The sequence below is a fragment of the Carcharodon carcharias genome, chromosome 16 (assembly GCF_017639515.1).
Source record: "Carcharodon carcharias isolate sCarCar2 chromosome 16, sCarCar2.pri, whole genome shotgun sequence".
Taxonomy (NCBI): domain Eukaryota; kingdom Metazoa; phylum Chordata; class Chondrichthyes; order Lamniformes; family Lamnidae; genus Carcharodon; species Carcharodon carcharias.
This window is the reverse complement of record NC_054482.1, coordinates 93538030-93565865: the sequence shown is the minus strand read 5'-3', so window position 1 is coordinate 93565865 and position 27836 is coordinate 93538030. Positions and strand designations below refer to the sequence as shown.

General features: G+C 41.2%; 1 protein-coding gene across 9 annotated transcripts in view; it reads left to right on the top strand.

The window, feature by feature from the left end:
• Window positions 1-27836, top strand: part of szt2 (SZT2 subunit of KICSTOR complex) — a 247917-nt gene that overhangs the window by 193700 nt on the left and 26381 nt on the right. For all 9 annotated transcript variants that reach the window (XM_041208824.1, XM_041208825.1, XM_041208817.1 and 6 more), the window contains 6 exons: window positions 5787-5989; window positions 7749-7821; window positions 11653-11736; window positions 13755-13829; window positions 26031-26244; window positions 27545-27728. In XM_041208824.1, coding sequence (XP_041064758.1) covers window positions 5787-5989; window positions 7749-7821; window positions 11653-11736; window positions 13755-13829; window positions 26031-26244; window positions 27545-27728 — 833 coding nt within the window. The remainder of the gene's footprint in view (window positions 1-5786; window positions 5990-7748; window positions 7822-11652; window positions 11737-13754; window positions 13830-26030; window positions 26245-27544; window positions 27729-27836) is intronic.

The window sequence follows — 27836 nt, the reverse complement described above, 5'->3', positions numbered from 1 at the left end:
AGTTCCAGTCCTTAAGCCTTTAGGGAAGGAAATCTGCCATCCTTAAATGGTCTGGCCTACATGTGACTCCAGACCCACAGCAATGAGGTTGACTTTTAACTGCCCTCTGAAATGGCCTAGCAAGCCATTCAGTTCAAGGGCAATTAGGGATGGGCAATAAAAGCTGTCATTACCAGCAATGGCCACATCCCACGAAAGAATAAATAATTAAGATTTATAGAAACGTAGGACTGAATTTTGCTGACAGAAAGCAGGGAGTGGGACCTGCTCGCCGACGCGTAAAATGATGCAGGATGGCGTTGGGGGAACCCTTGACGTCATCCTGCCCCATTTAAATTTTCAGGAAGGCGGGGGTGCAGCAAAATCGTCTGCGGGCCCACCGACCTGTCAACGGCCAATTGAGACCATTGACAGGATCATTTAAACAATTAAAGGACCTGCCCGTCCGATCTTAAGGTTGGTGGACAAGCCAGGAGCCCCGGCGGGAAGTAGAAAAACATGAAAACTCATCCACCGGCAGGATGAGATTTCATGTAGGGATTTAAAAAGTTTAATAAAGTTTTTAGTGTAATTTATGAACATGTCCCATCTCATGTGACATTGTCACATGAGGGGGACATGTTAAGGATTTTTTTTTCTTCTATTTTTAACGTTTTTAAAACTGTCAGCGATCTCCCTGAGGCAGCACTTAGCCTCAGGGAGATGTGCGCTCTTTGGCTTTTGGGGAATCCCCCTCCCACCCGCACAGGAAGTGCATAGCGCTTCCCGGCGGACGTCACACTGGGCAGGCCTTAATTGGCCCACCCACGTAAGATGGTGGCGGGGCCCGCTTCTCCGGCAGGGATCGGCTTCCTGCCCGCCGGAGATTGGGTCGGGCCCACCCACCTGACAGGCAGAAAATTCTGCCCATAGAAAATAGGAGCAGAAGTAGGCCATTCGGCCCTTCAAGCCTGCTCCGCCATTCATTATGATCATGGCTGACCATCCAACTCAGTAGCCTGCTCCCGCTTTCTCCCCATATCATTGATCGTTTCCGACCCAAGAGCTATATCCTTCTATCCTTCTTGAAAGCATCCAATGTTTTGGCCTCAACTAAATGCTGAGGTAACGAATTCCACAGGCTCACCACTCTCTGGGTGAAGAAATTTCCCTCATCTCAGTCCTAAATGGCCTACCCCATATCCTCAGACTGTGACCCCTGGTTCTGGACTACCCCACCATCAGGAATTTGTTCTTCTGAGTTTCTGCTAAAGCATGTTGCTGGGATAAAGCAGAAGGGATTAACTATGCAGCTGGCTGTATAATAAACCTGATCTATCTGGGTGTGTTTGGTGTTGGTTCAGTGTACCTGGAATGAAATGTTCCACTCCCCTGTTCTAATACTGCTTACCTTGATGAACACAAGGAGCTCACCACAATTGGCACATGTTGGTCTTATCCATGCTTTTGGGGTTGGTGAACATTATGCTTTGGTGGTGTCCAAAGCCTTTGTCTAAAGTTATATCTGATTCAACAGTTAATGTTGCCAGAATTTTACCCTCACCTGCTTGCTTCCTCTCTGCAGGAAATGTATGTTTTGGTTTGTTTGCTTCTAAAGCTTTGGCTTTCTATATACATGTAATGAATCAGGCAGCCTTTTATTTTATAAGTTTCCTGAATTGTTACTGAATTGACATGAAAACTCAGAAAAGTTTGCTGCTGCACCTTCACTGCAAATTGACTTCAAGTCACATTATTTCTTCTGTAATTTTGGTATGATGAATTTTTTTTATGAAGATTCAATATGCTCAGGTTTACTTTTTAGTCCTCTGCATTCTTCCCTTGTGGTTTAACCTTTATGTATAGAGTTTCCTTCAGATTGCCACCTGAAACCACAATTCTTTTTGACCTGACACCTACTCTTGATGTGCAATCTTAGAAAATATTAGTCACTCTCGCTCTTCATCTACTACAAAAGTAGCGTGCTATACAGTTAAGATTACATAGATTGTTTTTGTCATCTCCCAAACAATGTTCTTTAAGGATACTGTAAGGCAGTACTCTCTCCTAGGAACTGTCTCTATTCTTTCGTTCCCTACCTCTGTTCAATTTAGTTGTCAGTATACTCATTTGAACTTACACAGTTTGGTTTGGAGTTATCTAGCGTTTTATTTACTACATTGTAAGCACAGAAACACTTTGCAAATATTAGCACGCACACAGAAACACCCTGCAAGCATTATTACAATGCACAAAACAGCCTAAGAATTGCTGAAGAAATCCCCTGCCCCATCCACCCTTACCTCCATTAACAAGTGCAAGCAGCTCATTATCACTGAGATTGAGACCATCTGCCCTGCTACTTCATCTTGTCCCAGATTTTCCCCCGACTGTACCTGCACCTTTTGTCTAGTGTTCCCCCGCTTTCTCACCTCGTGACCTCTGAGTTGGCCTTGACCATTAGATCTACCAGCTGCTGCTTTGCCGTAACTTTTCTATGGCTCTATGATTAAAAATAAGAACCTGTTGCCTATGTACCAATATTCAGAGCATCAACAGGAATTATGAGACAAGCATCATCAGAGCACCTGGACACGATGTGGATAGTTATCCAAGTAAGAGTTGTTCGTACAAAGCCCTGCTCAGCCGCCAATACTGTCCTTGCTGACCTTCTTTAGCCCAGATCTTCCTCCCCCAATGCCAGCGAACACTGAGAAATTCACTGCTATTGAGGGATGCAGTAGAACCACAAGTTCCAGAAGCCGACTTGCATTTGAACCCAGAACTTGCAATTTGGCAGAAATAGCTCCACGGAAGGCCACGCAGATGGTCCCACCGGGACTTGTCAGTGCATAAATTTGGAGAGATTGCTCGTTGCTTACACCCCTGGATCTGCCCCCTGCAGCCCCCCAGCATTGAGTACTTGCAGTCCCACATCCTTGGCATAGCTCACCTCCCCTCCCACACCCCAGCTCACCATCCCACCCAGATTTCCTGGTTCCATGGTCATGCCAATGCCAGAGCCGTGCCAGGGGTGTTGGGAGGGTGATGAGCAGAGCCAGGGGTGCGGGAGGAGAGTTGAGCAATGCTGGAGGTTGTGGAAGCAGGGGGTGAGCAGAGACAGCAGTGCAGGATGGGGGGTGAGCAATGATGGGAGTGCGGTGAGCAGAGCGGGTGCAGGGGGACAGGCGTAAGCAGAGCTGGGGATGTTGCGGGGGGTACGGTGGGGGTTGGTATAGTGAGGTGAGCAGAGCTGTTGTGAGTGTGTGTGAGAGCAAAGCCAGGGGTGGGGGTGCTAGAATTAAAAATTGGTGCTAGACAAGTTAAAAAGACTGAAAGTCACTGAACTGAAGGCAGAGCTCAAGGAACGTGTCTTCATTTTGTGATGTGAAAGGGGGTTTTGCATCACTGCAATCATGCCTTGCCCCGAAGGCTCACTACTTACCTCGCCAATAGATGCAAGCTGCAGCGAGAGGAGGAAGTTCCTGCTGCAGCCTACGAACATGATAAGAATGTAATTTAAAATGCAACCCAGCAGCATAAGCCACAGTCTCGCCACTCTCAGGAATATCAATGGCAGTATCTCTCCGATCCCGATGCCACCAATTTAAATTCTTAAGATTTCTTTAAGATCTTAATGTTTAAGTGTCTTTAGGACCTGACCACTTCCATCCCTTTAACTTCCTCCTGTCTCAACACCTGCCTCAAGTACCTTCAGCTCCCCCCCAGCTCCTTACTCTTGTCAAACCCCGCCATTATTTTTCCCATCATTGGAAGCTATGTCTTCAGCCATCTACACCCTGTGCTTTGGAATTCCCTCTATAAACCCCCCAATCTCTTTCCCCCCTGCTCTCTTTTCTTCCTTTATAGACCATCTTTAAAACCATGACTCGACTAATATTTCTTTATTTTGGCTTGTCATCTGTTTTTTGCCTGACTATTGAAGTATCTTAGGATGTTTTTCCTTCTTAAAAGGTGTTCAATGAATGCAAACTATTATTGCATAATTGACCACAGTTCTCATGAATATCTCAGTTTCCTTTTTTATTCAATTTCTTATCCAGCTTCAGATACTATATGAATTTTAACCTAATTAATGGTCCCTTCAGTGAGGCCTTATCAACGAGTTTGTGGAAGCCAAAATTCCATGATCCACTTTATTTGTAGCATCCTCAAATAAGTCGAGAAAGTTTGTCGAGGACAGCCGAGGACAAAATTGGTTTTGACATTTCCTTTATTAAATTATTGCCATGAGTATATCTCACTTCTTTATGGTTTTGATTACTTAACCTGCTACTGATAGAGTACAATTGATGTTAAGCTAATGGACCTGCAGTTTTCTGGGTAAGATTTGACATTTTGAAATATATAGGTTAATCATAATACTTCAGTAATTGTACAGTAAGCCAGTATTTTCCTCCTGACTGAATACTTCTGGAAAATAGTCATTATCAGTGCTTAAACATTTAATGGAAATCAATGTTTTCTTTTAAGTGCCCTGATGAGTCAAAAGGAACAGGCTCTTAATACCATAAAATGAGTTTTTGTCTACGTTTGATATTCATTTGTGAGGTAAAATAACTTAAATAGGTTTCAAATCAGGACCAGTCTTTCCTCGAGTCTTTAGAAACAGGTCCTGTGCAAAAGAAGGTAGGAAAAATTCAAAAGGGGGAAATGGATTGGATACGAAGTTGTAACTTTTGTTAACTGGTTTGCGTCTAGATTAAATAATATTGGATTAAATTTAGAAAGACATATGGGCCAATCAGAGATAATTATTATGGCTTTATAAAGGCAGGTTATGATTGTTTTGTCATTTTTTTTTAAGAAAATTCAATGTACATAGTTGAAGAAAATAAACAACTTCAATGTATATAGAGGTTTTCACATCTTTAGGGAAGCACTCCATAACCAATGAAATGCTTTTGAAATGTGGTCCAGCGGGCTGATGTAAACATAAATTTTCAGAGGATCTATGATGGGGTGCATTTCCAAGTAAGAGACTTGTAAAAATTAAGGTTAGTGATGTTGAAAAGAATGTAGCTGCATAAATAGAGAATTGTTTAGGGGATGGAAAGTACTAATTAGAAGTAAATTGATTATTTTTGGATTGACTGGATTCAGGTAATGCTTTCCTGTTGGAAATTCTTTTGTTTTCCATCAATGTGACCAATTTGAACATAGACACATGAATTTTATTAAGGTTTGCTGTTTAGTTAGAATGAAGATTGCAGAAGGATGTAGACTGTTTAATGGAGCAACCATATATGTGACAGAATGCAGTTCAATGTAGAGAAATGTGGAATAGTGCATTTTGGATGTCAGACTTGGCTCAGTGCTGGCAATCTCACCCCTAAATCAGAAGGTCGGACATTCAAGCCACGTTCTAGATGTCTAGATTGGGTAGATTGTCTAGGCTAATGGTTCAGTGCGGTACTGATGTAGTAATGTACTGTCAGAGATGCTGCATTTCAGATGCCTACTACCTCAGGTCGACATAAAAGATCAACAGCACTATTTGTAGAAAAGCTGGAGCGTTTTCCTGGTTTTATTCTTGCAACAACATCCCTAAAGTGGATTATTTGGCCATTAATTTTATTGATGATTGTAGGACCTTGCTATGTGCAAATTTACTGGTGTCTTCCCCTATATTAAAACAGTGACTACATTTCTAAATACTTCATTGGATGCGAAGTGCTGTGGCACATACTGTAGTTGTTTTCATTTTACTGCAGAGATGAACTGCAATCATCTTTCTTGTTTTCACATTTTCTGATTTCTTATTACTTCTGACCTTCTCTCCCCAGAAGCGTCATCGTTCTAATGACTCAACTACATCAGGAAGAGACCGGAGTCACAGCTGTGATTCTGTGGAAACAATGCCTTTTAAACTGAAGGAGGAGCAGTGGCTGGGTGAAATCTCCAATGCGTTCATGCAGCAGTACATCCAGTACCTACAGAGCATGGGTTTTATCCTAGTGCAGGTTCGCCCACCTTCTCCTACAAGAAGGTAAGAAGAACAGCTTAAAGCAAGGTAGCAGAATTGGCACCTGCACTTTTCTGTACAAGTCATGCAATTGAAACAGTGCATTTACTACTCAATCATATTACTCTGTGAGCCATATAGCTCAGGCTGATATACTTTTGTTTTCCCATGATACTAATATAATCTTTAAATGGAAGCAAGAGAATGAAATTCCTTGTAGTATGCCACACTGGTGCTGTGAAGTAGCTTAATCAATAATGTATCTACTTACACAATATATAGAAGTTACTGAGCATCTTCTCACTGTATTGCACTAAAATAACCCCAGTAATTTATCTAAAAAAATAATGTTTGGGCAATTCAGTAAAGCAGGTGGCATGGTAAATATCGTCAGGGCAAACTGAAAGCTTTTTTCACTGGCCCTTCCAGTTTCTTCTTCTTATTTTCATCACACGTTGGAAATGCAAGCTAAATATCAAATGTAGATCATTCACCAATAACATTAAAATGGGCTGCTTGGTGTGGAACGTAGAAATCTTGTTTGGGAAGGCAGATGATTGTGGGAACAAATCAACTGACTTGCTTTGAAAAATATTTTCAGCCCATCTATATACAAAATAACAACCACCAGATTCTAAGAATAGTAAAAGCTAGGGGGCATAAGCTCAAGGTGAGGGGCAGGAGGTTTATGGGGAATGTGAGGAAAAACTTTTTTTTACCCAGAAGGTGGTGATGGTCTGGAATGCGCTGCCTGGGAGGGTGGTGGTGGTGGGTTGCCTCACATCCTTTAAAAAGTACCTGGATGAGCACTTGGCATCTCATAACATTCAAGGTTATGGGGCCAAGTGCTGGTAAATGGGATTAGGTAGGTAGGTCAGGGTTTCTCATGTGTCGGTGCAGACTCAGTGGACCGAAGGGCCTCTTCTGCACTGTGATTCTGTGATTATAGACCTCATTTTAAATACAGAATTGCAAGTCTAGATTGCAACACAATGCCAAAATAGCGTTTCTGTCATTTCAACCCCAAAGTGCTATTAGCAAAACTGTTTCTACTATATACCACCTATTGTAAAATTGTATATGTGTATCCTGTACTGCACATTCTGTAACATATGGTAATATCCTCAAACTATACAGACAGGACTTTATATATTAATATCTCTGGGTTTTTGAATTGAAATAACTGCTGCCAAATAGAGAAGAAGATTTTTACTAGACTTTACCATGTATGTTTTCAAGCTACCTTCTTAAAAGTATGAATAAGTTTACTTTAGTCTATATAAGTAGAGGTGGAATTCACAATATGTCCACTGATGTTCTGCAAAAGTTGATGTGGTTCCCAAATAAGCCTTTTGATTCTGATTTACTGGACCAGGAGACTCTCAGGATACTTAGTTTTTGACCAATGGTTCTGTTGCCTTATCATAGCATTCAAACCCCTTTCCTGATAGTCACAATGCACTGTCCCCCACACAGTGGCAAGTCAGAACATCAAGCAAGGCTCTTTCCTACCACACTATCTAATGCTTCTCTTTGGCCCCCTTCTAACCAATGTTAAGCTGTGCTATAATGAGACACACTGCACAGTTGCTTATAAACCAAACTCTGTCTTATTGCAGCAGTTTAACATGCCCCTGTTGCAAGCCAGTTACTTTTCCTTATACTTATCTTCCACTGTTATTATTCAGAAAATCTGGCACTGTTGGACCGCAGTTTCCTGTTCCACTGATCACTTTGTTGCAACATTCATAACCTGCTATATTTGTGGATTTATTTCTTTCAGTTTGGGTCGGACACGGCCATTGGACTCACGATCTATATCTATTCACAAGCAGAAAAGCGATGACAGTCCAAAGGTGAGCAGCCAAGAGTGTTTAGAGACTGGCTCATGGTGAAAATTTGAGTCTTTGTCCATGCAATCCAAAAATTATTATTGCAATTAGCGAGTGAATGCTCAAAGAGCGTTTTTGACATTGTCAATGACATTTCAAAGCAGGTGCTCAGCTTTTTATTATATACAGGTTAAAAATTCTAGTAAAATAACAGACAGAAAAATAGTATAACAGCTCTTAAAATGCTGATTTGCTAATATTGTCAAGTAATCTTTAGGCTTATGTGCAATCTTTAAAATAACTTTCAGTTATTTGATTCCCAGATACTTTGTGGATCATCAGTTTGATTTTTGTGAAACAGATCATGGAAATCTGAAATAAAAACAGAAAATACTGGAAATACTCAGTTTATGGCAGCATCTATGGAGAGAGAGAGAAGAGTTAACATTTCACATCTGTGATCTTTCATCAGAAAGTTCTGAAGGCCTATATGTGACTGTAGACCCATAGCTTGTGGTTATCTCTTAACTGCCCTCTGAAGTGGCTTTCCAATCAATTCAATGGTGTCCAAGAAGGTGGCTCACCACTACCATTTCAAGGGCAGTCAAAGTGGGCCATATATGCTGTTGGCCTTGCCAATGCTGCCCACATTCTGTGAATGAATTTTAAAAAAACTGTCCTCTTAGGCCAACCTAGGGCTCATGTTAAAACAAGAATAATGTATGCAAATTAATGGGAAAACTGAATGTAATTGAGGCATTTACAACACTTCAGTAGAACAAAAAGCACTTAAAATTGAAATGGCATGAAAAGAGATTCTTACAATGCCAACATTCACTGTAGCTTGAGAAGTAACGCGACATCTAATTGCAAATTGCAGAGTTCTGTCATGTTCGTAGTATTATTAAAATTAATTGATGGTTGGTTTCAATATATATTTCTGATTGGACATGCCAGAGAGATAAGCAAGTACCAGAAGTGGACTGCCTGCAGCTGCCATTACGCTACCAACTATATAGGCACATCCTGGCAATTTACCTGGCAAGGACCAAAGGATAGTTGTAAAAATATATATATATATATATATATACTCTGCAGACTCCATGCAGCAGAGGCCAGTTGCAAAGCTGTGCCATCTGCTGCATGGAAATCCACAGTTAACCTGCACTGTAGTGATTGCACTACCAGTGACAGCCAGGATCATATCCTCCCTCAATTTCCTACTTTCGACTCCTAAGTTAGCCTAGGGTGGTCTGCAGTATTAGCCAATGTGCTTCCCGCGTATGTATCAAGTAGTTGCCTAAAAGATAAGTGAACATGTCAATGTTCACCTGTCCCAGTGAATGTTGCCAAATTGCTGCAGCTAGTATCCTTAAGTTGTTCCACTATGTGCAGTATGACAAACCGGTGCCACTGTCACCAGCATGCTCTTGGACGTGCACAGCTGTCTTGGTGCTTACAAACATGTTTGAAAGAGATGTGGGGTGCTGTGAAGTACTGTCTTGTTCTGAGTTGATGGCTCTTTCAAGCCACTGACTAGTAAGAAAAACCTTTTCAATATGCAGAAATGTTTTAGAATTTAGCTGCTAAAGACAGTTTTAAAAGGAGCTTGCATTGCAACATGGTGCATGTGACACTTCTATGGTTCTGTATATGCCTGTGTGGTAACAAGTGACAATGGGAACCAGATGTAGGAGCTAGATAATACTTACAGTGAAGACACTGCATTCTTGCTCTTAAATATGCTTAAATATGAGGATATTTATTATGTTGTCTTTGGAAAATCAAGTACTTAGAAGTTCTGAGCTTTTCTCTGATCCTTGTTCTGCTATTAACACATTCTGCTATCTTAGCTTTATGCCACTCTCAGCATCTTCTCTAGTCTTTAACACCACCATTAACAATCCTTTTGTCCTGTGTCCATCACTTTGTCAAATTCCTCCTTAGCTCCCACCTATTCCTGACCTTCTCTTTTGTTCCACCTGCTCCACCCCCTTTTAAACAGTATAAAATCCATCACATTTCTACTTCTCTTCAGCTCTGAAGAAAAGTCATACGGACTCGAAACGTTAACTCTGTTTCTCTCTCCACAGATGCTGAATTTTTCCAGCATGTTCTCATTTTTCTCCAGTTTATATTTGTTCCCCTGTAATGTATAATATTACTAGGAAAACAAAGTCTTGACACAAACATTATTTACTTTTTATAATTTTTCTACCCATCAAAATTAGGCATTTTACGTCTGAAATTTTGGCACTTGGTATTATGAATGTGAGCACACTGATTCTATATAACCTTGGGCAGAGCATTTCATTTTTATGGGTTGTTTTTTATATCTTAAAATCATTCTAGTCTTAAGGAAAATACAGCTGAAGTCTTGCCTTGCTTAGAAAAACAGTGCAGCTGTTCTTTTGGCAAAGTGACAAAAAATGCACACTTAGATTGATTTTAAAATACACTTCAATTTATTTTCACATTGCTGTGTGGGTGTTTACTACTGCTGACCAACCTTTGATTTTCATCAAGCACCCACAGGAACATATAATCATTCATCACTTACTGCTTAACACTTATGGAGTTAGAAGCCCACCTTCAAGAAACCCTCCAAAATAAGCCTCAAGATAATGCAGCCTAGACACAGAAACAAACAGTGATGCCATTTGTAATACTACTCCCAGGATAAATTTGAGATTGTCTTTGTAAGTTACTCTGTAAATCATGCTTCACAGTGTCTTCATTGTTTGATGTGTGCATGGAGTCTTTGAGCTATCTGAGTCTTCAGATAGATTTATGAGTTTTATCCAATCATAGTTGCTGAATTCATTGAACTAGATGATCCATTCAGCAAGTTTTTTTTACTCATTCACAGGATGTTGGCTTCGCTGGCTGGGCCAGCATTTTTGTCCATCCCTAGTTGCCCTTGAGAAGGTGGTGGTGAGCTGCCTTCTTGAACCGCTGCAGTCCATATGGTGTAGGTACACCCAAAGTGCTGTTAGGAAGGGAGTTCCAGGATTTTGACCCAGCAACATTGATGGAACGGTGATATATCTCCAAGTCAGGATGGTTAGTCACTTGGGAGGGAAACTTCCAGGTAGTGGTGTTTCCATCTGTCTGCTGCCCTTGTCCTTCTAGATGGTAGTGGTCGTGAGTTTGGAAGGTGCTGTCTAAGGAGCTTGGTGAATTCCTACAGCACATCTAGTAGATGGCACACACTGCTGCTACTGTACATCAGTGGTGGAGGGAGTGGATGTGGATGTGGTGGCAATCAAGCAGACTACTTTGTTCTGGGCTATGTGAAGCTTCTTACTGTTGTGGGAGCTGCACTCATCCAGGCAAGTGGAGAGTATTCCATCACACTCCTGACTTGTGCCTTGTAGATGGTGGACAGCCTTTGGAGAGTCAGGAGGTGAGTTACTCATTGCAGGATTCCTAGCCTCTGACCTGCTTTTGTAGCCACAGTATTTATATGGCTTGTCCAGTTCAGTTTCTGGGCAATGGTGACGTCCAGGATATTGATATTGAGGGATTCAGCAATGGTAATGCCATTGAACGTCAAGGGGTGATGGTTGGATTCTCTCTTGTTGGAGATGGTCATTGACTGGCATTTGTGTGGCATGGATATTACTTTCCCCTTGTCAGCCCAAGCCTAGATATTGTCCAGGTGGCGAAAGAGGCATATTTTGTGGAAGGGAAAAAATGAGTTTGTCACCACAGAAACACTCTGTGATGATATCTCTGCAGTTTTTATTAAACTGATACTGTGTAACACTGGTACCAAGCCTGAGGCACATGGTGAAAAGTTGTAATAATCACAGTAACTGAATTATTTGATGTATCTATGGAAATCTATTACAGAGCACAGATGGCTCCGGTGTAATGACCTACCATCTTCAAAGGGCTCTGCCAGGTGGAATTGTACTCATGGAGCTTGCTTTCCAGGTAAGAATGATGTGCTGTGCTTGCAAAGATATCAAACATCTTTCATTATCTCAGTTAACAAATGTATCTTATTTTGTGCATAATTACATTGTCTTACAGAAGTGAAAGATAAATGTTTGGTGAATGGTAGTATACAGAATGATCTGCTGAGCGATATCTGACCATATAACTCATGAGTGAGTGCAGTCAGTTAGATAACCCTCAGGACAAATAGATCAGTTTGCATGTCCTGTTGATCTGAGGTAGTTCATTACATTTCCATAAATGTGGAAATGAGGTGAAAAAGGTTGCTTAAAAGTGCCTCATATATGTCGACTATGCAAATATCTGGCATTATGGATTAGTTTTTGGTGGTATAACACCTCCTTGTCTTGTGCTTGGTGATGTATTGATATACATTTTAATTGTGCTGAAAAACAGGTCAGAAAGATATAGTCATAAACTGAAGTGTTTCTCTAGGCAATAAAAGATTCTAATTTCAATGGTTTTACAAGGGCTGGCTGTCACAGACTGTGGGTTTCCGATTGATTGCCCCTCCAACATCCAGTTTTGAATGGATAGTAATGTCCTACAGCTCAACATCGGGAAGACCAAAGCCACAGGGAAGACCGTGCAATTCCCCTGCCACAAACTCTTCTCCGTTCCATTTATTACCTTCTATTCTCCAGCCAGTGTCTCAGACTGAATCAGACTGATGACAAGCTTGGTTTGATTCTGAACTGCGTTTCAGATTCCATATTTTTCTATCAAGAACACTTACTTCCACCTTAGCAGCAGCATCTGCTTCTGATCCTTTGCCTCTCTGCTACTGAAACCTTCACACGTGCTTTTCAGCCTCAACTACTCATTGCTAAGCCTTCTGTCCCATACCTTCCATAAGTTCCAACTGATGCAAAACTCTACCCTGCATATCCTGTCTCCCTCTCTCACCATTCCCACTCTCCCTGTTTTCTTCTGGTGGGGTAACTTAAAACCCTGGACCAGAATTTCCAGTGGTCTTCTGGCACATTCCTGCTATAAGTCTGGCAGTGATGCAGCAGAAGGCCCAGAAATTAGCCCAAGACAGGTATGCTGGATCCTGGCCTTCTCTGCTAATTTCTGCGGTACCTTGTTATGGAATGGAACATGTGTCAGCATGATTGCTGTGACATCTGGAATCTCAATACAGCAGTTAGTGGGATACTGTGACATTCTGGAATCTCATTCGACCAGACAGTATGGTACTGGGTGACACTCTAGAATCTCAATATAGCAGTCAGTGTGACTCAGTGAACAGACTGGAATCTCAGTACAGCAGTCAGTTTGATACTGTGACCCTCAGATCTCAGTACAGCAGTTTTTATTTCTCTGATGGGCTAGCATATTTCACACACAATTCAAACAGCGCATTGGCATCAGATTCATCTGTCGAGTCTCGTGTAAATCACTTGTTTGCTTGCTGTCCTGTACAGGAGAGTAGTCAGTATAATGGTGTGACTGACTCCCATCACTAGGTGGCATCAGTGCCCTTTTTCAGGATTCAATTTCAGTTCAGTTGCCTGCTGTAGATTTGGTTCTAAAGCAACTAGAATATTTGCACCAATGTGTCCATTGAATTTTTTGCGATTGACAAATAGGATGTATGCGGCACCCTGAGGAACTGTATTTCATTAAACTGGGAGAACCCATTCTCTTTTAGAGCTACGATGACCTCTTTTGTGAAAGATCCAGGCCTTGTGGATATTTAAGAATTTTCTGTATTTTTGTGTGACAATTACACATGCATACTTCGGCTGAATTAGTGAACTGTTCACCAAATGATACAGTTTTACTCATTAAAAAGTGTCGAAGGAGCCTTTTATTACAGGTGAAAAATGATTTCCTGAATTTGTTGCTGATGTCTAAGTTGCCTTGCAGTGATTTGCTGCAAAGTAGCATGTAATTAATAATCATTTTAATTCAAGTCCATTAAATATCAATGACAAGTACAAAAAGAGGAGAATATATATCCCTTAATTTCTACTCTTTCCAATTTCTAGGGCTGTTACTTCTGTGTGAAACAGTATGCGCTTGAGTGTTCCCGAATTCCAATGGGACAGTCTGTCAATTCTCAGGTAACTTTAAATCTGTTAGAGAAATAGGGGATCGTATTTCTATATCGACATGCTTAAAATTAAAGACAGATCATTCAGTTTAACTAACCTATGATAAAACATTAAAAAAATCAAGGCTACACAGCACAACTCAAAATGGTTAAAAAAATACCTGTTTAAATTTTCTGTGAAAAGTGTAGATGCTGCAACCCCCTATCTGCTTCATTTTAAAACAACAACGTAACTAGCCATTGCTTAATTAAACAATGCTGCTGAACTAAAAGAATGGAAATGGGCAGTCTGATGGGGTGGGAATACTATCATTAGAAATTGAACAGCCAGTTGTAACAACGCTGTTGGAGCAGAAAAAGACCATTCAACCCATTCAATTTGCTCATTATTTCTTCATCTCTGACACCTTTGTTCAAATGCGCATTTGGCCTAGTTGAAAAAATAGGCTGATTGCTCTAAACAGTTGAGAAACATTAAGAACAGCTATGAAGTCATACCGTGTGTTGTTCCACTTAGCCGTAAGATGAGGCTACCCTTAGACCAAACATAAGGATGTTAGCCAAGGAACAAAAATAAATTGTGATTAATAAACTGGTTTAGCTCAGTTGTAATCAGTCTTGTTGTCCCTTCCTTCCCATATTAATGAGTCATTTCAAAATATAGCAGCTAATTGCTTTTGACATTTACTTGTGTCATAGAAGTCAAACAGTTTTTATTGGACCATTGTGCCACAGCCCTTTGACACCTTTACTTTAAAACTACCTAAGTTGTTGTCTTTGAATATTTGCCACCTGGTGTCAGTAGCCCCCTTCATAAAATGATGTATCTGGTTCAGTCTCACCAGACTACTTAATTTATATTTCACCATATGTTGAGAATATGTTGTGTAGATTCAATTTTTCTGATGATTCTGAGTGATTCATTTTTAAGTTTGCATTGTAGTACAGAATCTGTTTCAAATGACATTTGCGGATCTTCACTTGATTTTTAAAAATGGCTTGCATGATCTTATATATTTGTAAATAATTTGTAATCTCTTAGCCTTTATGTTCAGTTATTCACAACATTTGGTCAAGGCATTGCCACCTAATGAGTTAAATTATACACAATACTGTCCTTTGTTAATCAGATTTGGGTTTTGCATTATCAGCAAGTTCTGAAAGAATAAAACTAAAAGTGCAGAATTTCCTGTTGATCCCTAAACTGTCAAAATGGAGATTCTGAGGAACTGCGGCAAACCTGACCCTTGACCTCTGTCAAGCAATCATGCCTGTAGGGGGAGTGTCACAATGGGTTCCTGTATGGCAGTAATAGGTTTGAAAATCAAGGCCAGGATTTTTGGCCCTGCCACAGCATGTCCCCCCCCCACCACCGGCGGATGCGGGGAGCCATTTAAATCTCCATTCAGTTCGGCATGACTGTAATATCCCACTAGGTGGGAGGGGCTGTAAAATTCTGGCCAAAGTTTGCTTTGACCAGTGGGAAGTTAGTAGGATCACCTAATTTCCTTCACTGTATAAGTGCCCTGTGTGTGAGAAATAGTGGAAAGACACACAGAATCTCAAAATTGAGTGGCTTGGCTCCCACGTCAAAACCTCAACAATCTCTTATTTTTCTGAAAGCTGCCTTAATATTCATTTCTGGGTTAGCCCACTCCTTAACATTTGAAGTGTTTGAAAACAAGAGGAACCTTTGTGCAACTGAACCTTGTCCCGCTCAAGATGCTCTTGGCATATTGCATACCATGTAAGCTATTAGCACAGAAAGTGAAGAATAAAGAATTCTGGTGACAATAATACCATATGACATTCTAGCGCAAAACCAGGCTGAGCATGCCATTCTTTACCGATTGTAAAGATCATCTTTTGTTTGATGTATCTCAACATGGTTCACAAAACTATTTGAAACTTTAAATTGTAAATTACAAATTGGCTTGTAGCTAGGGCTCCACATTATGGGGAAAAACTTCCTGGAGAAGGCAACCCATCTTTACAAAGGAAGCATTAGTCATCAGGCAGAGGGATGATAATGTAGATTTAGTTGCAAATATTTCATGATCTCAACACCAGTGACAACAAAGATTAATCCATGAAACAATGTTTTGGGGGATTTAGTTCCAACCACCTTAAGAGTCTGCATTAGAAATCATAGAAAAGGACCTAGAACTAGCTTTGACCCTTAATAGACACGGTGGACAGAATTTAAGCCATCCCAGCCAGCCATGTGGCCACGGGAGTGACCTAGGATGGAGGGGGTGTTGTTTAATCATGCAGGAAGGTGTGGGGTGGAGAGCCTGTCACCTTCTCGACACCCCTCCTAATTAAGTCAAGGGAGGGGATGGTCAAGGTCAGCCAATGCCCTGGCAGCCTGCCTGTGGGTTCAAGGTAGGGAACCTCCTAATCGGGCAGCTTGAGTCCCTTGGAGAGCTCTTTCAGTAGCAGAGGCTGCCCCCCACTGAAAGCCCCATCCCTGTCCTCCACATCCCTGTCCTCCACATCTACCACCTCCAAGTTGGGGAAGGGCCCCCACCCTCGCTGGAGCCTGCCTGGTGACTGCACCAAAATGTCACCTAACTTTGAAATATTTTTGAGTGGTTTGCACAATACATCCAGACTAAGCTGGTACTGAGCAGTTTATGACGGCAGATTTTCAACTGCATTTCCTCATGGGTGTCAGATATGCTGCGTTGGCACTGATCAAGACATTGGAGGAAGTGGAACTACTGTAGATTAAAATTGTCTCCAATATAAACATGGCATTTCACACACTGAAATAAATCAGGTGAGGAGTCTATTTTTGCAAAAGAGATGCCACTTCTTAATTGTACTTTTTTTCAAAGTGGCTGCTATTGCTGCTAGCTATTGGAAACATGTGATTTGGAAAGGAACAGTGCTGTGTTCATTTAAAATCTGGGTGAATAACAAGTTTGGTGACCGTTCAATTATTAGGCTGCTGTCACAATGTTTTATGATTAATTTTGGCCTGTGGCAATGCCTCACTTTAATGTACTGTACATAGAATAGAAACTGCACAATGTGTGTCTGTTGAGTGCCATATCCATCTCCATTCCTGTCTCCCATTAGGGCTCCCTAGTGTCCAAACTCTAGAGGCCTTGCTCTCATACACTTTCTCTCCTTCCTCACCTCACACCGATTCTCTTTTTGCTAATCTTGCTCACTTTCTGTTTTTCTCCCCCTTACTCTGTGACTCTGAACATTAGTCATTCTAAAGGAATGGTTTAGGTGTTGCTTAGATTATGCTCTTTTTCAATTCATAGACATTTATTGTGTGCACTGTTCAGAGATTACTTGCACCTGATATTTGACGAAGTACTGGAAGAATTGGAAGTGTCCATGCCCACTATTCCTTCCTCTTTCATCTGTATGTTCCTCATTCATTCAGCCTGCAAGCATTAAATTAAAATTGCTGTCCTTCCATGCAAGCAGAAAAATAATCACCCTTTGAAAAATGGCACAGGCACTGCCTTTCAATTGGGTGATCTTTTCAATCCCTTCTACTTTGTATTAAAGGCCATGTTATGGTGTTTTGACTACTTTACTGACCAAAATCCTCATGCACAAGGAACAACAACAACTTGCATATCTACATCACTTATTAAGTCCAAAAACATCATAACACTGCTTCACAGACTCATAAGTATTGGAGGGTGAAAAAGGTGGGTTTTAATGAGGTTACTAAAGGAGAAGGAGGAGTTAGAAGAATGTAGTGAGGGAATTCCAGAGCATAGGGCCTAGATGGCTGAAGGTATGGCCGCCAATGCTGGGACAAATAGAGGGAGGGTGCATAGGAGGCTAGAGTTGGAGGAAAGGAAAGACCTGGGGGTGCTATTGAAGGTTAGTGAATTAAGGAAGGGGAAGGCCATGATGAGATTTAAACACAAGGATGAAGATTTTAAGTTTCACATATTGGAAAACTGGGAATTAATATAAGTCGGAGGTGGGGAGAGGTCAAGGTTGATAGATGAGTTGGACTTTTTGTGGGATAGGATAGGGAAAGCAGTGTTTTTAAATGGCTGAAGTTTGTAGAGGGCTGAGGATAGGAGTTTGACGGGGAGATCATTGGAGTTGTCAAGACTGGAGGTAATAAAGGCATAAATGAGCATTTCAGCAATAGATGGATTAGGTTAATGGTGATGGCAGGCGATCTTACAGGAGTGGGGGAGTGAACTTATGTCTGCAGTTCATACCAAAGGGTCATATGGATGGGGAAATGGATAGGGACAAAGATAGATAAGGGGAGGATGGGAAGAGAGCCCATTGTTGATGCTCTAACGACAAAATGTTACTTAAAAGTCAAGCTAGATGAGGATAGTTGGAGAATAGAAGAACAGCATAGGATAAAGATGGCCTATTTGACTGTGTCTTGGAAGTTGAGATGAGGGAGCAGAGATGGGGGTCACACTAAGAGGAACAACTGGAGTGGGAAAGAGTAAAGGTTTTGTTAGGCTTATTCATAATTAAAAACAAAAAACTGCGGATGCTGGAAATCCAAAACAATAACAGAATTACCTGGAAAAACTCAGTAGGTCTGGCAGCATCAATGGAGAAGAAAAGAGTTGACGTTTCAAGTCCTCATGACCCTTCAACAGAACTAGGTGAATCCAAGGAGAGGGGTGAAATATAAGCTGGTTTATGGTGGGGAGGGGGTGGTTGGGCGGAGGGAGAGAAGTGGAGGGGGGGTGGTGTGGTTGTAGGGATAAGCAAGCAGTGATAGCAGATAATCAAAAGATGTCACAGACAAAAGAACACAGGTGTTGAAGGTAGTGATATTATCTAAATGAATATGCTAATTAAGAATGGATGGTAGGGTACTCAAGGTACAGCTCTAGTGGGGGTGGGGTGGAAAGGCTAGCAGGGCATAAAAGATTTAAAAATAATGGAAATAGGTGGGAAAAGAAAAATCTATATAAATTATTGGAAAAAAACAAAAGGAAGGGGAAAGAAACGGAAAGGGGGTGGGGATGGAGGAGGGAGTTCAAGATCTAAAGTTGTTGAATTCAATATTCAGTCCGGAAGGCTGTAAAGTGCCTAGTCGGAAGATGAGGTGCTGTTCCTCCAGTTTGTGATGGGCTTCACTGGAACAATGCAGCAAGCCAAGGACAGACATGTGGGCAAGAGAGCAGGGTGGAGTGTTAAAATGGCAAGTGACAGGGAGGTTTGGGTCATTCTTGCGGACAGACCGCAGGTGTTCTGCAAAGTGGTCGCCCAGTTTACGTTTGGTCTCTCCAATGTAGAGGAGACCACATTGGGAGCAATGAATGCAGTAGACTAAGTTGGGGCAAATGCAAGTGAAATGCTGCTTCACTTGAAAGGAGTGTTTGGGCCCTTGGACGGTGAGGAGAGAGGAAGTGAAAGGGCAGGTGTTGCATCTTTTGTGTGGGCATGGGGAGATGCCATAGGTGGGGGTTGAGGAGTAGGATGTGATGGAAGAGTGGACCAGGGTGTCCCGGAGGGAACGATCCCTACGGAATGCCGCCGGGGGGGTGAAGGGAAGATGTGTTTGGTGGTGGCATCATGCTGGAGTTGGCGGAAATGGCGGAGGATGATCCTTTGAATGCGGAGGCTGGTGGGGTGATAAGTGAGGACAAGGGGGACCCTATCATGTTTCTGGGAGGGAGGAGAAGGCGTGAGGGCGGATGCGCGGGAGATGGGCTGGACACGGTTGAGGGCCCTGTCAACGACCGTGGGCGGAAAACCTCAGTTAAGGAAGAAGGAGGACATGTCAGAGGAACTGTTTTTGAAGGTAGCATTATCAGAACATGCGACGGAGGCGAAGGAACTGAGAGAATGGGATGGAGTCCTTACAAGAAGCGGGGTGTGAGGAGCTGTAGTCGAGGTAGCTGTGGGAGTCGGCAGGCTTGTAATGGATATTGGTGGACAGTCTATCATCAGAAATTGAGACAGAGAGGTCAATGAAGAGAAGGGAAGTGTCAGAGTTGGACCACGTTGCCATTTCCGCCAACTCCTTTCAAGTGAAGCAGCATTTCACTTGCATTTGCCCCAACTTAGTCTACTGCATTCATTGCTCCCAATGCGGTCTCCTCTACATTGGAGAGACCAAACGTAAACTGGGTGACCGCTTTGCAGAACACCTGCGGTCTGTCCGCAAGAATGACCCAAACCTCCCTGTCGCTTGCCATTTTAACCATCCACCCTGCTCTCTTGCCCACATGTCTGTCCTTGGCTTGCTGCATTGTTCCAGTGAAACCCAACGCAAGCTGGAGGAACAGCACCTCATCTTCCGACAAGGCACTTTACAGCCTTCCGGACTGAATATTGAATTCAACAACTTTAGATCTTGAGCTCCCTCCTCCATCCCCACCCCCTTTCCGTTTCTTCCCCCTTCCTTTTGTTTTTTCCAATAATTTATATAGATTTTTCTTTTCCCACCTATTTCCATTATTTTTAAATCTTTTATGCCCTGCTAGCCTTTCCACCCCACCCCCACTGGAGCTGTACCTTGAGTGCCCTACCATCCATTCTTAATTAGCACATTTGTTTAGATAATATCACCAATTTCAACACCTCTGTGTTCTTTTGTCTGTGACATCTTTTGATTATCTGCTCCTATCACTGCTTGCTTGTCCCTACAACCACACCACCCTCCTCCACTTCCCCCCGCAACCCCCCCCCCCCCACCATAAACCAGCTTATATTTCAGCCCTCTCCTTCGATTCACCAAGTTCTGTTGAAGGGTCATGCGGACTTGAAACGTCAACTCTTTTCTTCTCTGCCGATGCTGCCAGACCTGCTGAGTTTTTCCAGGTAATTCTATTTTTGTTTTTATTCCTAATTAATCCTATTCTAGTCTACATCTAAATATAATGTTAAATATAACTCCTCGGAGAGATAGTAACTGCAAATTTTGTGGTACCTAATACAACGCTTATCATGAGGCCTTTACAACCACATTGTTTTGCACAGTGGTCACTGCCACATTGTCTCTTATTCAGAGAAGCCACTAATGGCCAAGCAACATTCATATCTCTAATAAGTGGTCTCGAGGGATGAGCATTTCTGCTGCATTGTAACCGCGGTTTCTTCCCTTATCTGGGCCCTACTGACTGATGTCTTTATAGATGATTTGAACCACAATGTGATTCCTAGGACAAAAGCAATTTGTACTTCATAAAGTCAAGTTTGCTTTGTTATTTCAAATAGCTTGTCTGCAAAAGCTCAGAGAAGATAGTGACATGCAACAGTACAGTTGTTAGGTACATAAAGAAGCACGGAAGAATACTATTCCACTTGCTTTCCCTTTGTGTTATGAAAACCTGGCATTGTTACCGTTAAAATATATCAGGCTTCTCCACTAAACAGCTCTGTACGTTGTACCAGACAGCCTGCAGAGGAATCAAAAATGCATTCATAACATAGGGTTACTCAATGATACATCTAATGCAACCTTCCAAACCAGAGATAGAGTGAATCTGTTGCCTGAAACAAAACAGGATAACAGATGCCCTCGAGGCTTGTTGATTCTTGGGGAATCAATGTGGGGACAGCAATTTTCTTTGAATGTTGAGTTTTCATTGTTAACACCTTACCCAAGTAATAAATATCAGTAAACAATTTGGAGAAATGCTTGTTTTAGATACAGACAGCGCAACCAGATGGATATCAGAGGAAATGTTGGTAGGGTGTAATGGTGCTTTTATGAGAGTTACATCACTCTAAAGGAATGTTCCTGTGGACATTCAGGCATTATGGATGGTCAATTTTTGGGCTTTTGTGTTCAATATTATTGCTTTTATGAGCTTTAAGTCAGCTGACTTCCTATTGTGGTGAGTAGATTGTACAACTCATTCTATTTATAACTGACAAAATAGAGTGAGAGTACTACATATCTATTCCAGTGTGTTGTCTAAAATCAGGGCATTTCTTATACTAGGGAGTTATATTCTCAAATGTTGAATCCGGTGATAAGAAACGTGACTGCTGCAAAACAATTCCAATCTTTAAAACATTGTTCTGAATTCCCCTAGAACAAAGATAAACCTGGGCCCAGATTTTTGCTCCTGGGTCAAGCGCTCAGAGATGGGAGAATTCTCAGCTCCATGAACATGGCCTTTAAAAATGGCTGCCTGGACATTGGATTTTTGGTCTATGGGGGACAGGCTAGAGTAGGAGTCGGGGCAGGTGATCTGGGAAGAAGTGAGGAGGCTACCGCGTGTGGAGGTGAGCTAGGCAGAAAGCCTGCCTTGGAGCACTGGCACTGTGTTCAAAAATAAAAAAATAAAGATTAAAACATCCCTCCTGTCCCCACCCACTCACCCCCCCCCGCCAAACACTCCCCACACACCATCCATGCCAGCCCAAGCTACCTCATGCCCTGTACCCATCCCTGTGGTCCTTTTGCCACTGACATGGCACCTCAAGCCCTCCATGTCCAAGTACTCACCCTCTTTGCCCTTTATAGCCACTATACCAAATTAGTGTCAACTCATGCCAGCCCATGCCACCACACCCACTACCTTTTGCACCTGCACTTACACCTGCCCTACCAACTCACCTAGTTTCCACCACAGGCAGACGTCAGGACCAATGCAGAGATGAGGTAAAATAAGTGCCTGTTGTTGACTTAACTGTGTTGAAAAAAATGCACATTCACAAAAGCTTATTTGCTACATTTACAGTCCTTTAACTAAATAAAGCATTATAACAACAAGCATTACATTCAGGTGCACAATCTCTTATAACAACAAGCATTGGAATTCATAGCCCCACATCAAAGAGTCTATAATCACTTGTAGCTGTCAATCAAACTCTGAAATGCCTTTTTTCCATGCCCTCATTATCTCCTGATTTATTCTGCTCCCTTAGGGGAGGTAAGATGCCCTTTGGTGAAAGTCAGGTGTCCATTGAAAGCATTAAAAGTAGGCATTAATGTGCATAAAAAGTGTGTAAACTCATTACGTCAAGCTCATTGGAACTATCAATGCACCTGTCAAAATTAGTTGTCAAAACAGTCAGAAGCACCTCTCAAAGGAAGCTGGCAAGGCATTTGAAAGTCCAGCTCTTCAAATCTTTTTAAAAATGGTCTGGAGTGTTAAAAAAAATTGCTTGCTATCTCACTCTGTCTGTTGACATAAGCCTGAGGGTTTCCATTACTGGATTGCTGTTGCGTGACTGATATCACACCCATCTATTATGCACTTTGGCAGGAAGAATAAAGGAGCTGAATATTATTTAAATGGAGAAAGCTGCAGAAGGCTGCAGCACAGAGGGATTTGAGAGTCCTTATGCATGAATTCCAAAAAGCTAACATACAAGTTCAACAGGTAATAGGGAAGGCAAATGGAATGTTGGCCTTCATTTCAAAGGGAATGGAGTATAAAAATAGGGAAGTCTTTCTAAAATTGTATAAGGCACTAGTTAGACCACACCTAGAATACCGTGAATAGTTTTGGTCCCCTTATCTAAAGTTGATCCCGGATATGGGGGATTTTCTTATGAGGAGAGTTTGAGTAGGTTGGGCCTGTACTCATTGGAATTAAGAATGAGAGGCCACCTTATTGAAACATATAAGGTTCTTAGGGGGCTTGACAGGGTAGATACTGCAAGGTTGTTTCCCCTTGTGGGAGAGTTGAGGACCAGAGGGCGCAATCTCAGAGTAAGGGGTCGCCCATTTAAAACAGAGATGAGGAGGAATTTCTTCTCAGAGGGTAGTCAAACTGTGGACTTCTTTATCACAGAGGGCTGTAGAGACTGGGTCGTTAAGTATGTTCAAGGCTGAGATAGACAGATTTTTAATCAGGGATTTTTAAGGGAATCAATGGTTATGGGGAAAAGACAGGAAAGGGGAATTGAGGATTATCAGATCAGTCATGATCTCATTGAATGGCAGAGCAGAGTCAATGGGCTGAATGGCCTACTTGTGCTCCTCTGCCTTATAGTCTTATGGCAGATCAAAAGGGGTACCTTACCTCTCCAAAGGGCTACCCTGGCTGTCAAAAGGAGCCCACAAAGCTTAGAACTGCCTCATTTAATCTGCATACTTCAGGCTTCACACACCTGGCCTACCAAAATCTCATTTCAATGGAAGCAGCTGACAATTTAAATGACCAACTGCCTCCATAGGTTGTTCATGCACAAAATGTGCCCCCATAAAAATTGGAAGGGCCCCGTTCGGGGCGGGACTTCCAATTTTTGGGCAATTTTGTTATTTTCATCATGACAGGGAGCCCCTCTGTTGTGACAGAAGTCTGGGCCCTGATGTCTATTTGATATAACTGTATTGCCTAACAGCAATGTGAGGCAATGATTTTTGATTTAAGGGGTGACATTTTAAAACTTCAAATTTATTTTGCAAGTAAGGAAGTTCTTTCTAAGGACTAAACTAATAGAAGTTTAATAAAGCTGCATTTTATTGGTGTGGGCTTGCAGACTGTTGAGAACTCATTATTCCATAGATCTGATTATTGTTGAAAGTACTCAGCTAGCAATGGTGAATGGATGTGACAGGATCCAAATAAATGCATAGTGTGCTGGTCTGATCTGGCTCAGCTGTTTTGTAGTATCTCATTTTCTTTTTCATCTTATAACTATCTCCAACATTATCCCAGAATATTCTGTCAAGCTTTTACTTGTCCACAATCAGCACTGCTCTGATCTGTTTTTTTTCCTTTCACAGCAGTGAAGAAAGGTTGAATCAGGCAAAGTTATTTTACCTTCACTTCCATTTTCCATTCACCTGAGACAAGTAAATCTAAATGGGTATCCCTAAATTAGGCTCATAATCTCAGGTTATTCAAGCACTTCTGGCCATACTTTACTAATTTAAACTATTAGGGCATTCTAAGAAGTTTCTACTTCAACCTATCAGCTGTAGCTTAAAAGCATTAAGATCCAAAAGTCTTTAAATCAAATGGTAGGTTGTGGTTAATGGTGAGTTTAGACTGAACAAATGTATGTTTAATATTGCACAGAATATATCTGGGGAACCAAAACTGAGAAAAAAAATTCTTGGGTCGAGGGAGGAGGCGCTACCTAATATTTAAAATCACTATGAGAATTGGTGGAACCTAGAAGATGTTTTTTTGCTTAGGTTCTGAAGCCAGAATTCTGGATTTGATTATTTGCAATTGGATTATTGCTACAGAGTGCCCTTTTCCTATTTAAAAGCTGTTAACTTTTTGAATGGCTTCCATCTGGTACAGAAAATCCTGGCTCAGTTTAAATGTTCAGGCCAGATGAGAAACACAAATGACCTTTAGTGATAGGACTTGAATGGGCCGAATGGACTTTCTACTCTGACCTAGTTATCTTTTAATTAAGGCAGCCTTAGCATTTAAGGCTAGTTGAAAATGCAGTCATTTCTGCTTCTTGCACAAACAGTTCAGTCTTGACTTGGAGGAAAAGAGAAATTTCTTCCAACTTCAGATGGTACCAATAAAACACTAAAAAATACAGCAGGTTTGGTGGGGAGGGGTGTGTGTTTAGTACAGATCTCAGCTTCACAGAGGAAGATAAGTTTTTTCAGCAGTTCTAAGATTATAAGTTGCCAGCTTTTCTCTTTCATCTTTTCCAAATATTTCAGATTTGCTTTCAATTGTGTTTTCCCATTGTCTTATTTGAATAAGAGTAATGCTCAAAATGTGTCAGAAACACCTGAAATATTAGGAAATCAGAATAATCATCGGGGTCAAAAGCATAGCAGCTTTGAATGTATCATCAATGGAGTCAGATGACCAATTATGACTCTAAAGACTACCTCTTGTCTTTGGTCATTGTGGTCATTCTGAATGCTCTATTCATGATAACATTTATACAGCCATAATAATTATAGTACTTCATATTTAGAATCTGACAGTTGGTGGGTTCCTCATTTAAGCTTAGTTCTCAAATTCCTGAATTTTGTCATGTCTTTACTTTTAATACCAGAATAAGTATTATTCCATCTTTTCTTTAAGGTGATGTTGCCATGAGTTGAGCAATTAATATCAAGCCCAAGATTCAATCCATGATGTTAGTTGAACAATAGAATTGAGAATAGCATGAGGCACTGCCATTTTTCAAAATTGCAATATTCAATGTTTTGAACATTACAATTGTAATAAGGGATGCATTATAGTAAAAAAATCTATTTGTTGAACTTCAAGTAAAGGGAAATTTAATTGAACTTAGCAAGCTATAACCCAAGAGTAGGGTGAATGTAATCCATAGTTACCTATTGTCTCTATCCTGGCAGCTGTCAATGTTGTTCACAGAGGAGTGTGACAAGGTGCGGGACCTGATGCACGTTCACTCCTTTAGTTACGATTTTCACCTGCGCGTCATTCATCAGTATCTAGTCGGCCGTCAGATGACTCTGAGGCAGGGCTACCACTTGACTAGCTTCCTAGAAGATTTTATCAGTCACCATCCAGATATTCCAAAATATGGAAGAAACCACATCTTTGAAGGTATGAGAACTGTAACTTTGAAAAGTTTATGTTTATATTGTGCTTTTAACTTCATAAAATGTACCAAAGCACCTCTCAGGAACATCATGAAGCAAAATTAGACTCCGAGCCAAATAAGCAACATTAGGATAGATGTTCAAAAGCTTAGTCAAAGAAGTAAGTTTTAAGGAACATCGTAAAGGAGAAAAGAGAGGTGGAGAGGTTTAGGGAGGGAATTCCAGAGCTTTAAGGTTTAGGCTGCTGAAGGTACAGCCACCAGTGGTGGAGCTATTAAAATCTGGAAGGTCAAGACCACAATAAGATGAGGTGAGCAGGTATCTCAGAAGGTTGTGGAGTTGGATAAGATTACAGAGCTAGGGAGGGGTGAGGCCATGGAGATATTTGAAAAAGAATGGTTACATGATCAATATTTACTAATCCAAATCTCTCGATCATTTCCTATTGGTTAAATCTACAGCACTTTGTATTTCATTCCAATGTAACATCAATTTATTGCACTCAGAATATATGCCAGTTATAGGCCATGTAGATTAATAGTGTGTGCAATTATTTTATGAGTGAGGAGGACGTCACAGTGCATGGGTAAACTTTAGAAGTGATTGTTAATATTTCATTCATGGGACGAGGGTGAGAAAATAAATTCATATTCACTGTAACTCCACTTTCTTTTGATTTATACTGTAAATACACCTATTGCCAGTAAATGTAATTTATGATTTTTCGGCATCTCGGGACTCCAGTCTGATGTACCACAGAGTGATAAGGTGTTATTCCATGGCTAGTCACCTTATAAGGTGCTGACTTTAGATCTGCTGTATTGAAAAAAAGAAACGGGAGTTGATTCAAGCTATTTTCACATAGTATCTAGCTTTTTATTGCAATACAAAATGCATGGAATAGTTCAGCTGCCAAAATTGCAATATGCAAGGAGACCAAAAGAGAAAAAAAGTGGAAGAAAATATTTTTTAATAAAAAGTTATGGTGCAATGCCACATTGTGGATAGTTCAGTTGGTATCCCTGATTTGGGGATGGGAAAGATCAGCAGGGTTGCTATTACTGTTTATTCATCAGTGACCTCCAATACAAAGTGCTGAGATTAGTTAAGGACAGAATTGGCCTCGGCAATGACTTTGATTATTGTAAGGCCATTTGAACAATATTTCACCTTAAAAAAATGTGACTGATGCATTTCGAGTTGAAAAACATGCCAGTTGTGAAATATAAGCAAAGTATTAAGAAAAACATGCTGATTGATGCCCACAACTGTGATCAGTTTTTGAAATTCCATCTTTCTTTTAGGGACTATAGCCCTCTCCACAAACATGACAACAGCTCACCAACTGTATAACTATATCACAGACCACGCCAGCACATACGGAATGAAACCGCTGCGCATGTCGAGAACAGCAATGAGTATGGATGGCAGAAAGGGGACCCAGAACACAGAAATGCATGAGTATGCATTAGTGGCTCTTTGGAATAGGTAAGTGCAAAGCCACATGTGTATATATAACATAGTGCTGTAATGCATATCTACTTCTGTTTAGCTGCCTCCAATTCCATTGCCAATTGACATCTAACTCTTCTATGA